General features: G+C 42.5%; 1 protein-coding gene and 1 pseudogene across 1 annotated transcript; one reads left to right on the top strand and one right to left on the bottom strand.

The window, feature by feature from the left end:
- Positions 1 to 718: 718 nt before the first annotated feature.
- On the bottom strand, positions 719 to 8,654 carry LOC116933411. The gene is made up of 13 exons (XM_045169300.1): positions 8,570 to 8,654; positions 7,285 to 8,422; positions 6,862 to 7,135; positions 6,278 to 6,783; positions 6,085 to 6,209; positions 5,326 to 6,026; positions 4,751 to 5,262; positions 4,560 to 4,684; positions 4,243 to 4,497; positions 3,922 to 3,990; positions 3,046 to 3,213; positions 2,542 to 2,598; positions 719 to 987 (listed from the first exon to the last, which is right to left on the bottom strand). The coding sequence occupies exons 3-13, from the start codon at positions 7,116 to 7,118 to the stop codon at positions 853 to 855; spliced, it is 2,910 nt and encodes a 969-aa protein (XP_045025235.1). The 5' UTR covers positions 7,119 to 7,135; positions 7,285 to 8,422; positions 8,570 to 8,654; the 3' UTR covers positions 719 to 852.
- A 1,904-nt stretch (positions 8,655 to 10,558) lies between these two features.
- On the top strand, positions 10,559 to 14,670 carry LOC123469942 (annotated as a pseudogene).
- Positions 14,671 to 16,867: the final 2,197 nt, after the last annotated feature.

Genomic DNA, 16,867 nt, shown 5'->3' on the forward strand with positions numbered 1-16,867 from the left:
TCATGACAATGCATGGCAATTGCCTTATTGATTATTCTAGTCTTTGAACGTTTGTTAAAAATATGCGTTGATCTATTTCTAGAATCACCTACTGTGAATTGTCTCAAGGTCATTGAATAATTAATGCAATCGGTTCATTTCACATCCATTCAATATATTAAGATTGTGACCGCGCAACTTAAATTTCAGCTTGAACACTTTTGCTAAAAAATGAGGAGCGATTTCCATTCGTCGTTGCCCTCTGAATCAATAAATTGCATTAAATTTCCTTTAAACGTGAGCTTGTTGAATTATTTTGGCCCTCGCCCTCCTTAATTTGACTTTGACAAATCTCAGTTCCAATGATGGCCATGTGGCTATGGCTGAAATCTTCTCTCTTGTGTCTGCATTTCTCGATTATTTTGGGCGTTTAATGTTTTTAATTTGTCTTCAGTGGTAGAAAAAGCCACGAGTTACTGTCAGCGTTTCAAAAAGACTTCTCTGGTCTTGTCATAATTACCTAATTAACAATGCGCACCCCATTACTCTCCTAATGTCTTGTTTTCAGCCAATATGAAAATTTTAAAACCATAATAGAAAATATTTTCCTGTGAATTATCCTTTGATATGTGATGTTTGATAGACTTGTTGCTATCACTGCTCTTTAGCGTGTGGTCCTTCATTTTGCAATATGCAAAGAAAAGGCGGTCTTTCGCCAACAAGTCGAGCAGCTTAATGCTTACATTTGAAAATTCTTTTTATTTGTGAAGAAACAAAACATTTCTAATGATTATTGCAATGATACACAACGGAATAGTCGATAGGGAAGGATAAAGACAACTAGATCTTAGCTCTTGTAATTGTGAATGCAACTCATCTGGTTCCAAAGATTTCATTCACGTTGTGGATAGCAAGATTTTTATTCCCCCGACTCAAATCAAGTGCACTCGATCCAGCATTGGTTTTAGCGTCCTTGTCGATGCCGAGTTTGATCAATTCTTGAATAGCCTCGACTAAGTGTTGACTGGAACTGTTTGATCACAAAAGATGAAGTGCATTCCAGCCCTTGTTATCCTTTGCGTCCTTGTCGATGCCGAGTTTGATCAATTCTTGAACTGCCCCGATTAAGTGTGGACTGGAACTGTTTGAGCACAAAAAATGAAGTGCATTCCCGCCGTTGTTGTGCTTTGCGTCCTTGTCGATGCCGAGTTTGATCAATTCTTGAACTGCCTCGACTAAGTGTGGACTGGAACTGTTTGAGCACAAAAGATGTAGTGCATTGCAACCATCTTTCTGCTTTGCCTCCTTGTCGATGCCGAGTTTGATCAATTCTCTAATTGCCTCGATTAAGTGTTGACTGGAACTGTTTGAGCACAAAAGATGAAGTGCATTCAAACCCTTTTCCGTCTTTGCGTCCTTGTCGATACCGAGTTTGATCAATTCTTGAACTGCCCCGATTAAGTGTGGACTGGAACTGTATGAGCACAAAAGATGAAGTGCATTCCAGCCATCTTTCTGCTTTGCGTCCTTGTCGATTCCGAGTTTGATCAATTCTCTAATTGCCTCGATTAAGTGTTGACTGGAACTTTTTGAGCACAAAAGATGAAGTGCATTCCAACCCTTTTCCGTCTTTGCGTCCTTGTCGATGCCGAGTTTGATCAATTCTTGAACTGCCCCGATTAAGTGTGGACTGGAACTGTTTGAGCACAGAAAATGAAGTGCATTCCCGCCGTTGTTCGCCTTTGCGTCCTTGTCGATGCCGAGTTTGATCAATTCTTGAATAGCCTCGACTAAGTGTGGACTGGAACTGTTTGAGCACAAAAAATGAAGTGCATTCCAACCCTCTTCCGTCTTTGCGTCCTTGTCGATGCCGAGTTTGATCAATTCTTGAATAGCCTCGACTAAGTGTGGACTGGAACTGTTTGAGCACAAAAGATGAAGTGCATTCCTGCCGTTGTTCGCCTTTGCGTCCTTGTCGATGCCGAGTTTGATCAATTCTCGAATGGCCTCGACTAAGTGTGGACTGGAACTGTTTGAGCACAAAAAATGAAGTGCATTCCAACCATCTTCCTCCTTTGCGTCCTTGTCGATACCGAGTTTGATCAATTCTTGAATAGCCTCGACTAAGTGTGGACTGGAACTGTTTGAGCATAAAAGATGAAGTGCATTCCCGCCGTTGTTGTCCTTTGCGTCCTTGTCGATGCCGAGATTGATCAATTCTTGAACTGCCTCGACTAAGTGTGGACTGGAATTCTTAGCGCACAGAAAATGAAGTGCATTCCCGCCGTTGTTCGCCTTTGCGTCCTTGTCGATGCCGAGTTTGATCAATTCTTGAATAGCCTCGACTAAGTGTGGACTGGAACTGTTTGAGCACAAAAGATGAAGTGCACTCGATCCAGCATTGGTTTCTGCGTCCTTGTCGATGCCGAGTTTGATCAATTCTTGAATTGCCTCGATTAAGTGTTGACTGGAACTGTTTGAGCACAAAAAATGAAGTGCATTCCAACCATCTTTGTCCTTTGCGTCCTTGTCGATGCCGAGTTTGATCAATTCTTGAACTGCCTCGACTAAGTGTGGACTGGAATTCTTAGCGCACAGAAAATGAAGTGCATTCCAACCCTCTTCCGTCTTTGCGTCCTTGTCGATGCCGAGTTTGATCAATTCTTGAATAGCCTCGACTAAGTGTGGACTGGAACTGTTTGAGCACAAAAGATGAAGTGCATTCCTGCCGTTGTTCGCCTTTGCGTCCTTGTCGATGCCGAGTTTGATCAATTCTCGAATGGCCTCGATTAAGTGTGGACTGGAACTGTTAGCGCACAAAAGATGAAGTGCATTCCAACCATCTTTCTGCTTTGCGTCCTTGTCGATTCCGAGTTTGATCAATTCTTGAACTGCCTCGACTAAGTGTTGACTGGAACTGTTAGCGCACAAAAAATGAAGTGCATTCCAGCCCTTGTTATCCTTTGCGTCCTTGTCGATGCCGAGTTTGATCAATTCTTGAACTGCCCCGATTAAGTGTGGACTGGAACTGTTTGAGCACAAAAAATGAAGTGCATTCCAACCATCTTCCTCCTTTGCGTCCTTGTCGATACCGAGTTTGATCAATTCTCTAATTGCCTCGATTAAGTGTTGACTGGAACTGTTTGAGCACAAAAGATGAAGTGCATTCCAACCATTTTCCGTCTTTGCGTCCTTGTCGATGCCGAGATTGATCAATTCTTGAACTGCCTCGACTAAGTGTGGACTGGAATTCTTAGCACACAAAAAATGAAGTGCATTCCAGCCCTTTTCCGCCTTTGCGTCCTTGTCGATGCCGAGTTTGATCAATTCTTGAACTGCCCCGATTAAGTGTGGACTGGAACTGTTTGAGCACAAAAGATGAAGTGCATTCCAACCCTTTTCCGTCTTTGCGTCCTTGTCGATGCCGAGTTTGATCAATTCTCGAATGGCCTCGATTAAGTGTTGACTGAAACTGTTTGAGCACAAAAGATGAAGTGCATTCCCGCCGTTGTTGTCCTTTGCGTCCTTGTCGATGCCGAGTTTGATCAATTCTTGAATAGCCTCGACTAAGTGTGGACTGGAACTGTTTGAGCACAAAAGATGAAGTGCATTCCAACCCTTTTCCGTCTTTGCGTCCTTGTCGATGCTGAGTTTGATCAATTCTTGAACTGCCCCGATTAAGTGTGGACTGGAACTGTTTAAGCACAAAATATGAAGTGCATTCAAGCCCTGGTTCTTCTTTGCGTCCTTGTCGATGCCGAGTTTGATCAATTCTTGAATAGCCTCGACTAAGTGTGGACTGGAACTGTTAGCGCACAAAAGATGAAGTGCATTCCCACCGTTGTTCTCCTTTGCGTCCTTGTCGATGCCGAGTTTGATCAATTCTCGAATGGCCTCGATTAAGTGTGGACTGGAACTGTTTGAGCACAAAAAATGAAGTGCATTCCAGCCCATGTTATCCTTTGCGTCCTTGTCGATGCCGAGTTTGATCAATTCTCGAATGGCCTCGATTAAGTGTGGACTGGAACTGTTTGAGCACAAAAAATGAAGTGCATTCCAGCCCATGTTATCCTTTGCGTCCTTGTCGATGCCGAGTTTGATCAATTCTCGAATGGCCTCGATTAAGTGTGGACTGGAACTGTTAGCGCACAAAAGATGAAGTGCATTCCAACCCTTTTCCGTCTTTGCGTCCTTGTCGATGCAGAATTTGATCAATTCTTGAACTGCCTCGACTAAGTGTTGACTGGAACTCTTTGAGCACAAAAGATGAAGTGCATTCCAACCCTTTTCCGTCTTTGCGTCCTTGTCGATGCCGAGTTTGATCAATTCTTGAACTGCCCCGATTAAGTGTGGACTGGAACTGTTTGAGCACAAAAGATGAAGTGCATTTAATCCACATTGGTTCTTTGCATTCACGTCGATTCCAAAGCGAATCAAGTTTTGGATTTCTCTTGTTAAATCCGACCGAGGTTCACGACTTGCACATAGCTGACGCAATTGTTCCTCTCTTTCTGCAAGCTGAATCGAATAAAGGGACATTCATGCAGATGATTGCTTGACTTGCATAAAATTTATAATACCTTGTCCTCGATAGATTTCAGTTGTTCGACTACTTCTGCCGATGTCATCCTTTTGCTAGGATCATTTTCAAACATTTTCTGAAGTAGGTTATTCTGATAAATTTCGAGTAATTCACCGTCAATTTCTGGTAGCAAGAAATAAAATTTTAATTAACAGAGCAACAATGTTTTGCTAATATATTGGGAATTACTCTTCAAGTTGATCGGTTGCTTTGCAATTACGTTGTCGTAAATTTCTCTTTCACTGGAACCATAGACATGTTCTCCTTTCAAGAAAAGAAACCCAAAGACAAGGCCTAGGGCAAATACATCGCTCTTGACTGTTCCTCTAAGCTTTTTTGCCTCTTCTGCCTCTTTTGTGTTATTGCTTATCTTCAGCACCTCGGGGGCGTACCAATTTATGGTTCCTCTTACTCCAGACCACGAGTGATTGCCTTCTTCATCTACGAATTTGGACAATCCAAAATCAGCCCATTTGATTATTACCTCATTGCTTCGGCTGGTAGGTGCCTTTGATATGAGCACGTTTTGCGGTTTTATGTCTCTGTGGATTATTTGCTTCGAATGGATGTGTTTGAGCCCCGAAGCTAATTGAAGAAAAACGTGAATATAACGTGGCATAGGTCCGTCGTATTTCTTGGGGTGATTCGGCTCCAGGAAGAGCTGATCTAAAGAGGCGTCGCATAATTCCAATACATACATCCTGCAACGTGCCAAAGTAACTGATGTAATTTTACTTTTTGAAAATAAGACAAAATAATTTCACCTAAAGTCTTCATCACTGTCACAGTGAAGAAGTTTGACGACGTTTGGATGATCTAACGCTCGCAAAGCTTCTTCTTCTTTTTCGTTGACGAAACGTAGTTCAACTCTTTTTACTGCGACTTCACGGCCTCCATACTTTCCTTTAAGCACATGACCAAAGCCACCTCGCCCTAAGAAAGCCTTACGGTCGAACCAAATTTCCATTTTCTTCTTATTTTTTATATCCAAGTAGTAAAACATATTCCATCCGTAGTCGTCTTCCTCAAACGGATCAATTCCATACTTCCCCAAAATTGTAATTACGCTATTCAAGTCTGATTTTGAATTGTATCGAATCAAATAATGGAGTGCATTTGATCCATCTTTTGTCTTCGCTTTCGGATCGATTCCCAGTTTCATTAAATTCTGAATTGCGTCGATTATGATTCCGCTTGAATTGTATCGACACACGTAATGTAGGGCATTCAACCCATTGTAATCTCTTGCATTCACGTCGATTCCGCTTTGGATTACGAGGTTAATTGCTGCAATTAATTCATAACTTGAATAGTATCGACACAGAAGATGGAGTGCATTACTTCCATCATTGTCCTTTACGTTAATGTTGATTCCAAAGGGAATAAAGTTTTTAATTTTTTCTGATAAATCAAATCGAGAATCATGAGCACATAACTCAAGCAATTCTTTTTCTTTTCCAGAAATCTAAATTGCATAAATTTTGTTTAGATGATTACTTGACTTGCATAAAATCAATCAATACCTTATCCTTGATGGTTTTTAGTTGATTAACAACTGCTGTCGATGTCATCCTTTTATTGGGGTCGTTTTCCAAAATTCTTTTAAAAATCTCATCCTCGTAACAGTCCTTTAATATGCGATTCATTTCTATTATAAAGCAACGAATTCTTCATTTACAGAAAAGGCATTATTGAAGTCGTTAAATAGGAAATTACTTTGCATGTTGATGGGATTTCCGTTCGTTATGTTTTCGGTTATTTCGTCTTCATTTTCCATGGTACCGTAAAGATGTTCCCCATTCAAGAACAGACTACCGAAAATGAGTCCTTGTGCAAAGATGTCGCTTTTGACGGTCCCTTGATACTTGTTTCCGAGCAAGTTGCCACCCAATTTCAGCAACAGCAACTCTGGGGCTAACCATGCATTGTTTCCTCCCACTTGACTTGTTATCTTTGCTCGTTTACTGGCGTATCTGGTCAGTCCAAAGTCTGCCCATTTGAGAGTTATCTCATCTTGGCCAGAAGGTCCCGCCGACATGAGAACATTTTCTGGTTTGATGTGTCCATGAACTAAATTCTTTGAGTGGATGTGTTCGAGACCTGAAGCTAACTGAAGCAAACTATCAATATGATGTGGCATAGGCCCATTATATTTTCGCGGGTCATCCGTCTTCAAAAACAGCTTATCTAACGAGGCGCCACACCATTCAAATGCATAGTACCTTTTAAATGGCAAGAAAACAAAAAAAATCATTATTGCTATCCATTGCTGTTTAAAACAAGACAAAATATTTTCTTACCTTAAGTTGTTGTCATTTCCACAGTGAAGAAGTCTGACGACATTCGGATGTTCTAACTGCTGCAGAGTTTCAAACTCGTTGCCAGATGATTGATCCGTGCCTTTGGTCAACTCGATTCTTCTTTTTATTGCTACCCTTTGACCATTAAATGTGCCACTTTGCACTGAATCAGAGCCACCTTTCCCGAAAAAATCTTGGGGATCGAACTGAATGCCGTTGATATTTCCAGTAAAACTTGAGGAAACAGGCGAGGACATTTTCAGTTAAGTTCCACCTAGCGGATATCAAAATAAGGAATTTGGCAAACTGCTGTGTGGAAAATGTGATTTGACACCTAACAACCCTGACTTCAAAGTTGAATCGCTTTGAGGTTATCTGTAAAGCATCAAATAAATTCAAAGTCTAATGCAGATAACATATTACCGTCTTCTGGTGATCCGTGTGCAATGGCAGTGACGTATTTTCTTGAAGTTTTGCCAAATTCTTTTTTTAGTAGGTCGAATTCGAGGACACGCACAACTTGAGAAATAGAACGAGTTACAACACGACCATATTCGACAGTGACCAAATAAGGAATAACTGTGCAATTTTCTTATCTAATTATTTTGTTTATGAAGGAAGATTCTTTACTTTGGCTATACTTTCCGTTCAATGTTCCTAGATGAAAAACGAAAAAATAATGCGAATTGAGGCCACAATTCACTTTTTGAAATGTTTTTTTTTCTTCCAATTGCTGTGTAAAATGGTGAACGCGATGATAACAACTCGACTGTCTATGAGCTGAGCCACAACTGGAATTTATTTTCGGGGAGCGGAGTATCTTCGTCTCTCAGTTCTTTTTCCTCTAGCTCCTCCCATTTTTAAACATTTTGCATTCTAGCGCCAGAGGCAACAGTGTATATTATTTCAAATGGACTTCGACCCTCTTCTTTTTCTCCTTCTCCTTTATTCGTGTTTTCATTAGTTTTTTGTGTACGAATATCAGAGAAGGGAAAACTTTGGAAGGAGAAACAAGAAAGAAAAAGAAATAAAGACACATGCGAAAAAGCCATAAAGGCTCGGCCCGTTCGCCGTGAAATCGGGGACACCGAAAAGAGGACGACCGGGAACACTCGGTTGCCAAACGCTACGTTCAAATATTCGATAAAAAGGTATCACGCGTTGGCATTTTGTCTAATGCCTTACGTAAAAAACAAACAAAAATCCATGTCACCAAGTTATGACTCTAGTTATCTTTAAATGTTTTGGTTAGTTTTCTCTCTCACGACCGTATAGACCCTACTTCGATGGTGAAATGTCAATTTCATTTTTCTTCTATACCGTGTCTAACATGCGGTTTACTACTTTCCTAGAAAATGCGTGAGTCATTTCCTTTTTAAAATATACGTTGAAAGTGGGTTAGCTTTTACGATATCTCCAAGCAGGAAACGTTAGCTTGTGTTGTCATTACTATATACAAAGCTATTTCCGTTCTGTTTTTTTTTTGTTTTTTTGCGTCTTCACAGATGTGTTGCAACAAAGAGGGCTCATGATTTCTCGTCGTCTGCATTGTATAAAAGGTCTACCGTCGAGGGAAAAAGAAAACACAATAGACAACTTGTAGATGGTTAGAACGGTTTTGCTGAATTATTAACCATCCATATAACATTGGCTGTTTTTTTTATGTAGACTGCCATACAGTGTAGAACAAAGAAATCACCTTCCTTACCGTAATTTGGCTGGCCTGCTATCACCGGCGATACTATCGTTCAGTACGCAGTAAATCCTTATTTCTGACTTTACCCGTCTTAGTCGCAAGATGGCGTTAGAAAGGAATCATCAACCAAAAAAGCAAACTATTTTTTACATCGTTCTAATCTGAGGATAGGTCTGGCCCCGAAACTTCAATCAATCAATCATTTTTATTTCAAACATTGGTTGAATCATAGACTACAAGGTAAAGACTGAACTCCCCTATAACCCTCCACAGGCGATGCTTCTGCATGCCGGTAGGGGTCAGGCCGTACCGGTTAACAAGGCAATTTACTCGTTCCCCGTTTCCCTACTGATTACGTGCTTCACACACACGCATTTTCGGGTATATGGAATTCATATTGATTTTTATATTTTATACTATAATTTTATATAGCCCTTCCACGTGTCTCTTGAATTTTTGCTTAATTTTACTTGCAAATTCGGGTGTAGAAAAAAAGTTTTATGTGACCATCGTTTCTCATGAATATTTGGATTTTTAAATGAAATCTTGAAACACTGTTGTGAATTTGTAGGCGTCATTTACATTGTTTACGTTGTGGTTTTTCAAGGATTATGTTGTTCTGTGGTGTTCAAAATAAAACAAAAGGTATTTAATTAATTTTGGTTATGAATCTCGCTAGGCGATAAATGATAAATATATGTGATAATTCGATTCTTGAGTGATCAGAAGTCAGTGTTTAAAAGGTTGTCAGTCACTGAATAATACATACATCTTGAACATATTTTTAAATTTTTATGTCTTTTTATTTATTTCATATACTAAAATATTAATATAGGGCAGATACAAACGGCGAAATTAGTTGTATCAAATGAGTGTAGTTTGTAGCTCGCGCCTACTACCTTCTGTTGAAATCGAAAAAAACAACAACCAGTGTTTCACGATTTCTTTAAAACGAAATATATTCAAGGGAAAAGGGGGTCACATAAAATTAATTTTTTCTACACCCGAACTTGTAAGTAAAATTGAGCAAAAATTCAAGGGACACGGGGAAGGGCTATTCAAAATCATGGTATAAAGTAGAAAAATCAATATGAATTCCATATACCCGAAAATGCGTGTGTGTGAAGCACGTAATCAGTAGGGAAACGGGGAACGACTAAATTGCCTTGTTAACCGGTACGGCCTGACCCCTACCGGCATGCAGAAGCATCGCTTCGGACGATTCCTCTCGGGCTTATGGAGCCGATCGCTGTCTTTACTTCGTAGTCTATGGTTGAATGACGAAACGCCCCATTGACAAATTTCCGATGACATCTTCGTATTTGTTTTAAATGAACTAGCACCAGTTCTGCATGGAGATGGAAAATTCTAATGCAATCCAAAAACCAGAATGAATCAAAGGTTTATACACCAAAAACCTGTGTAGAACATATGGTATTGATATGAACTGCATTTTACCACAATTCGGGCTTCCTGTAATACAGGTAATGTGTGGAAGAAGATGCACATTTATTTCTGTATATGCTGAATTTTTTCTTAAATTGTGACTAAGAATTTTCTTTTAAGGTATGGCTGGGATAGCGAGACCAGCAAGACTTTCAATGAGAACAGAGAACAAAAAGTGGGAGGAACATGGCTTGTGTCTGCTAAATGTGTGCTAGTAAATGCAACTATTGGACTTCCATGCATATGCATCTTTAACGTTCACTTATCCATCTTTCATCATGTGTGATGAAGCTTTTCCATCTCAATTAACACATCTGGTTGAGCATTGAGAGGTATATATATATATACATGTGTTTGGACACTAATTATTTCTCTAATCATGCAGTTAGTGGTGAATTTTTCTATGGTTTAAGTGAACCAATTATACCATATAGCTGGTCGGGCAAACCAGGCATCTGTCCAATACACATCCAATACCTCTTGGCCTTGCCCCAAGCTGTGGAAATTGTTCTCGTAGGAGCTAGTTTATCCAGCTTTAATACCAACTACTAAGAAATGCACCTGTTACCCGAACCATTGTTCACCGTTCCAATAGATGAAACCGACATTGTAATAACCATCAAGGGTACGACCGGCGGTCGAATCTTGATGGGAGCGAGACATGGTTGCATTTACGAATTCTTTTTATCAGGTATTACTTAAAAGTAAAGATTGTTCTCCTACAATACTAATTAGATTGTAAGTTCGCAGGCCTTTCGCTCGTCTCACGACCGGAAAAGGGAACCATTAAGATGTACGATTTAGATACAGACGGGCAAGCCATGACTCGGGTGACAGCCATCGGTATCAATACCATCGTCCAGTCTGTCGCCAATATTGCAGGTATTGAAGGAAATGCTGCCAATAGAAACGAAATTACTGAGGAAATTTTCCGTCAACAGAACGGCGGATCGTTCCAGTTTCCGACCGTTGGTTGGTATTGAGCCCATCGAGTCGAGCGAATCGACCAATTTGCATTTGGTCGCAAATTAATGCCTCTGTTGTCCGTCTGTACTTAAACACTTTGTCCTGACGTACATTCAGCGGAGCTACGCCTTCTAGCCGCCTGGTGACGATTTAGCTGTTCCAAGTACGTCTACCGCCTGGTTACGCGGCCAATGCGTGGGAATCACGTTTTTAACTACCATCACAGCATCAGGGAACGATGTAGCCAGGACATTGTCCAATTTAAATTTTCCAGCTGCCCAGACATTTTCAGAGACGCAAAACACGCTGGGGTTGGATGGAAAGAGATGGTCATTGGCAGAAGTTACTCCTACCCTCCAAAGACAAATCGATCCGTCAATCTTTGCCCCTCCAGCACCTGAGCCTTCACTAATTGTAACGTAACGTGCTGTGGGACCTCGAAAGTTCATTTTCCTGAAGACGCAATGCTGCCACGTCGTCTCCCAACTTATGCCTGTGGATATTCTCCATCAAATACTGTTTGACGCTTCAGGGCCGGACAACACGGCCGTTCGTGCTTTTTTCCAGGTTTTGCGAGAAGAACAAGCCTGTGCCACTGCCCTGATTTTGGCATGTTCGACGAGCATTCAGGACTCCCAGCTGGCTGACTGGGCTGCTCTCGCCTTCTTTCTACTTGGTGGCGACGTAAAAGTCTCTCCGTCTCATCCGTCTCATCTGGCTCATCCCATTACGTCACCCGCGTCTCCTTTTGTCGTCAACTCGCCCGCTCATCTGAACAGTACACCTAGCAACTTCCACCACCAACAGTCGCATTTTACTTTTAGTTCACCTGATTCTGGAGGAGTGGGGGATTCAACCCAAATGCCATTTTGACTCCCCAAGTGCAACCTCACTCGCCCCATTCGAATAACGTGGTGACTAGCAGTGGTGGCGCAGAATTGACCGACTATCAATTCTCTGGTCGACATAACGGACTTTACCTTTATCTCGGACGCATACTGAGGCCCCTTTGGCTTATGCCGCTGGCCAGAGATGTAGGAAAGCCCCATTAGCCGTTGCTGGACAGTGTCGTCAACAGTGAAGAGTTTTTAACTGTTCTGGGCCAACTGAATGCTCTTAAGGGATTCGTTCATGTCAATATCCATCAAAACGGTCCGCAGAGTTACCAGTCCAGTGAGATGGGCCGCCTTCAGGTAAACTGGACATTTTTCATAGATGTCCAACTGATCAGTTATCATTCCTTTTGTTTAATTATTAATATTTTAATTATTATTTTTATATAAATTAAAATTTGCAGGATGCTCAAATGCAGGAGAGAAAATCCCTATGGCCATGAAACAATTTTTGGATCATACTGTCGAAATACTTGCTCTCTGGAAAGTGTTGTGCGATCACCAGCTCCATTTGCTCGGCTGAAATGCGGATGTCACTCAAGACAACGTTGTTCCGCGACCTCATTCTTTCCGGTTCTGACACCTGCATTGGGCTGATCAACGCTCTGATTCATCGATACTTGGATGATGCGGCCAGTACGGACGCCATCAGTGAAAAATTGAGACAGGTCTGCCCATCTCTCTACCGCAATGAGGTAACTGTTTACTTGCCAATGAAACTGAAGCAAAATTGTTAACTAAATTTTCATTCCTTTTTAAGGATGCTCTATGCACTAAAGTCAACGAGCAACTTCTCAAGGCTCGAACGAACACCATGAGCCGCATGGACAAGGAGCGTCTGCTGCAGCAAACGCTGGAAACGTGCAAGCAGATTCCGGCTCGCATCAATTTGGCGCATGTTTGCCAACAGTTGTCCGCTTGTCAGTACTTCGGAGGCGTGGTGGAGCTCTGCTGCGTCGTCGCTGAGAAGCTCGACCCTCAGCACCGTGCCCAACAATGCTACAGCGGCCAACAAGAAGATCCTGCCGCTGTCGAGGCGCTTTTGGCTCGTAAAAATTGCTACCAGCAATGTGCCTTGTTTTGCAGAAACTCTACACGGCCGCTGCGTGCCATCCTCAGTCGCCCAGCGTGCCCAAATCACCCGGTCCGATGGTACAAACGACTCCACAGGGATACGAGGAGGGACTAAGCCCATTAGAAGCGCAGCGGTTGGCAGATGAAACTCTTTCTCTTGCCTTGCAATCGGATGATGAACTATGTCATGTTGCCATTTTCGATTGGTTGACGGACAACAAGTGGGACGACAAGTTGTTGGAAATTTAGTCGCCCCACTTGGAGAATTACCTCAAGAGGCAAACAGTTGGTCAGGTATGATTGAATTTATTGATGTGTATAAATCGGGCCCAAATAATTAGTTCGAATCCGTTTTTTCTTTTCTTTCTAGGTTGGTCAACAGCAGCAAACAGATTTAGTGGCAAAATACGATCTGTTATGGAAGTTTTACGAAAAAAGTGGCCAGTTTATCGCCGCTGCACGAGTTCTTTCCCGTCTAGCTGATGCCCATAGCACGGCCATAAGTCTTCCGATGAGAATAGAATACCTTTCGCGGGCCATTGTGTGCGCGCGAGCGGCTGAGACGAGCTCCTTCGGTAACGCCGTTCAGGGCCAGTTCCTCTACGAAATGGAGGAGAAAATGGACGTGGCTAAAGTCCAGTCTCAAGTGCTGGAAGCCGTCTCTCGGTTGCCCAGTCGAGATGCCGACACCATCAGCCGTTTACATTCCGACTTGCTTGACGTGACTCAACTATACGAGCAATTCGCTGAGCCATTGGGTCTGTGGGAATGCAAACTGGCTATTTTGCACTGCGCCAATCATTACGACTCGGCTCTGGTGACCAGCATTTGGCAAAATATTATCAATGCTGAAGTCAAGAAACTGAGTAGTGCCGACACTGAAACAAAACTGGCCACCCTGGGTAGCAAAATGAAAACGCTAGGTCGAACTTATGCCCAGTCAGAGCAATTTTTCCCTTTGGAGTTCCTCGTTAAGACCCTGGAAACATATTCAGTTCGCTGGAATGGCCCACCAGGTAAATTTCAATTATTTTTATGTTCTTTGAAATGCATTTTGATCAATATTTTTATGCTTCATTGCTAGGCTGGGCCGTTTCCATCATACTGACAGCTGGAGTATCGTTCCAGCGTCTTTTTGCCGTTTACAATCGCCTGTACGGCGCAAAGGATGTCGTTTGGCAAGCTGAAGGCAAACCCAATCACTTGCTCAAAGTGCTGGCCGACATGTTAAATCGGCTTGTTGATTCATCTACTGGAGGCTTGGCAGCCCTGGTGCCGACAGCCGATCGTCGAGCTCTTATAGGACAGTGTGTCGAGGCCGTTGGTGTCTATTTGACGGATCTATTTTGCACGACTCACGCCACATCACCTGCCCTCATAGCCGAATTCCGTACTTTACAAGGCAAATTAGAACTTTTGTAACGAATATTTTAAATGCTGTTTTTCTCCCCCATAGTTGTCATTCATCCCCTATTCTTTTTTCTTCTTTTCCGATTCTTTGAAGCAACATTTTATTTCTCATTTTCGTGAGCCCTGTATGTGTGAGCGAGGGCGAATTCTTGTTGTCATCTACCATACGCCTCAACTCTTAATCCAATCCACCGATCATATCAATACATACCCAGCATTGGGTGGCCATTCAGACAGAACGTGGTCACTTGGGAGGGAAACATTTTTGTTAGATTAGATATAAATAAACCTTGCAACTCAATAAATCAACTAAAGTAAAATGCAGTGCGCAATGTAATCGACAAAAAGTCAATTTGTTTAAAGAAATGTTTGTCTCTTATATTACCCATTCTTAAAACATGTTCATCCCACAACTTACTCACTTGGCAAAAGTTGGTATTGTCATTGTTGGTATTGTCGCGGGTGAAAAGGGATATTGGTTATCTCTTCGCAGAGATGAGTCATCCGCTCCTTGGACAAAGCTGCGATCGTGGTGAAGAAATTATCGGGAGAAGTCCGCTCCAAGAAAGATACGCAGATATGCAGTCCGGAAGGGGAGTAATTCGCGCGACGGTATAAAACGCTGCCCTGAATCTGCGTTAGATGAGTCTCCATCGGGTGAGCTCCCGGAGCTAGGCTCCGTAGGAGTAGTTCCCTGGAGTCTTCAGACGCTCTCCGAGTTTGGTATGGTCATCCCTTATTGTTATTAGTTAAAAGTGAATAATTGTCTAGATTTAAGGTCATCACTACTTGTATTGATTTATGTTCATGTGACACAATACAAAGCCAGTGTGACAATTGGTGGAGATACAGTCCGTTACCCGTGAGTAACAAAATCGTGCTTTAAGTGGCAATTGTTAAGAACGCAGCTCGTTACCAGTAAGTGACGAAGTCGTGCGGCAGTTGTGGTTAGCTGATGCCGACGAAGAAAAACCCACGACTACCCAGTTGCCCAAGAGACCCCAGCCGACGATTACACCCACTTCAAGAACTGTCAAGCGCTCCCGAAGAGGCTTTACTCACCCCAGACTCATCATCGGAGAGTGGAACTTCCGTTGTTGGTGAAGCCCAAACTCTTGAAGGGACCATTTCAAGAGAGCCCCTAATTGAAGAAGCTGACAGCCAAGGCGAATCAACCGAGGCTGAAGATTTACACTCGGATCCAGAAACCGAGGTCGTGTTGAGAGCCGCAAATCCAGTTGTTCCAGTAGGCGGACAACAAGTTATACTGCCAACAGGGCATATTATACAGCAGCAAAGACAAGCTATGACAGCTGTCAGGAAATTCATCAGCCCGCCCATATTTCGAGGTGGTCCCGATGAAGATGCGCGCCAATGGATGGAGCGTTATGAGACGATTTCTTCCCACAACGGATGGGGCGATGGTGAAAAACGTAACAATTTCAGCATGTACTTGGATGACACGGCAAGGAACTGGTTCCTGTGCGCAAGAGTCCCGAACGACTGGAACGACGTTGCGGCTCAACCTGCGGCAGGAGGAAACCCTGCCACGCCTGCAGTTACCGGTCTTCGTTCGATGTTTTTAAAAGAGTTTCAACCTGATAACTACGGTCTTTTTCAAGAGACAAGGCTAAGGAGCAGAACACAAGGAATGGACGAACCAGCCGTTAGGTACTATTACGAAATCCTCAACCTTTGCAGAATGGTCGATCCAAATATGACGGAAGCACACCGATTGGAACATCTTTTTCGAGGACTTCGACCGGCTCTTCTTAGAAAAATCTATCCGATGAAACCAAAAACATGTGAAGAATTTTTGACACTGGCAAAATCATATACAGAAGCATCGCTCATGTCCGAAGCAAGAGGATGGAAAGACGCAGCAATGGAATCACAGAGACCCCCTGAGCAGTTACCGAACCTTTCCGTCGTCTATCCAGACCAGCAGGCAGAATTTATGAAATCAATGCGCGAATTAATCCAAGAAACCTGTGAGAAATTAATGGCAAAGGAGAAAAACGAGCAAGGAAAAGCAAAAGTATCCTTTAACACTAAGGGACGTACCATTGATGGTAAACCGAACTGCTTCTATTGCAAGAAGTCCGGACATATCGCCCGGCACTGTTTTAAAAATCCGGAATCTCCAAATTACAAAGCTCCGAAACTGGATGGAGCATCGGCAGCGACGCCAACGGCGAACGCAGCAGTTAACCTGGCGACTCAAGATCCTAACGAGCAGGAAGAAAAGCACCTATTAAATTTCGATGGAACAAACTTGATTAAAGAACCTGTGTTTTGTGGTGAGGTAAAGGCAACGGCAGTAATTGACACTGGTGCTGCTGTGACAGTGATCTCTCCCGATTTATTGAAGAAAACACAATTCATTCAGCAGCCATGGGATGGTTCTGGAATTATCCTCGCAAATGGATCACGAGTAATGCCCCTTGGAGCAGCCGAAATTCTCGTGACGCACAAAAACAGATCTGTGAAAGGAAAAGCAATAGTTATGGCAATGTCAGGA

The sequence above is a fragment of the Daphnia magna genome, linkage group LG2, assembly GCF_020631705.1.
Source record: "Daphnia magna isolate NIES linkage group LG2, ASM2063170v1.1, whole genome shotgun sequence".
In the NCBI taxonomy this organism is placed as follows: Eukaryota; Metazoa; Arthropoda; class Branchiopoda; order Diplostraca; family Daphniidae; genus Daphnia; species Daphnia magna.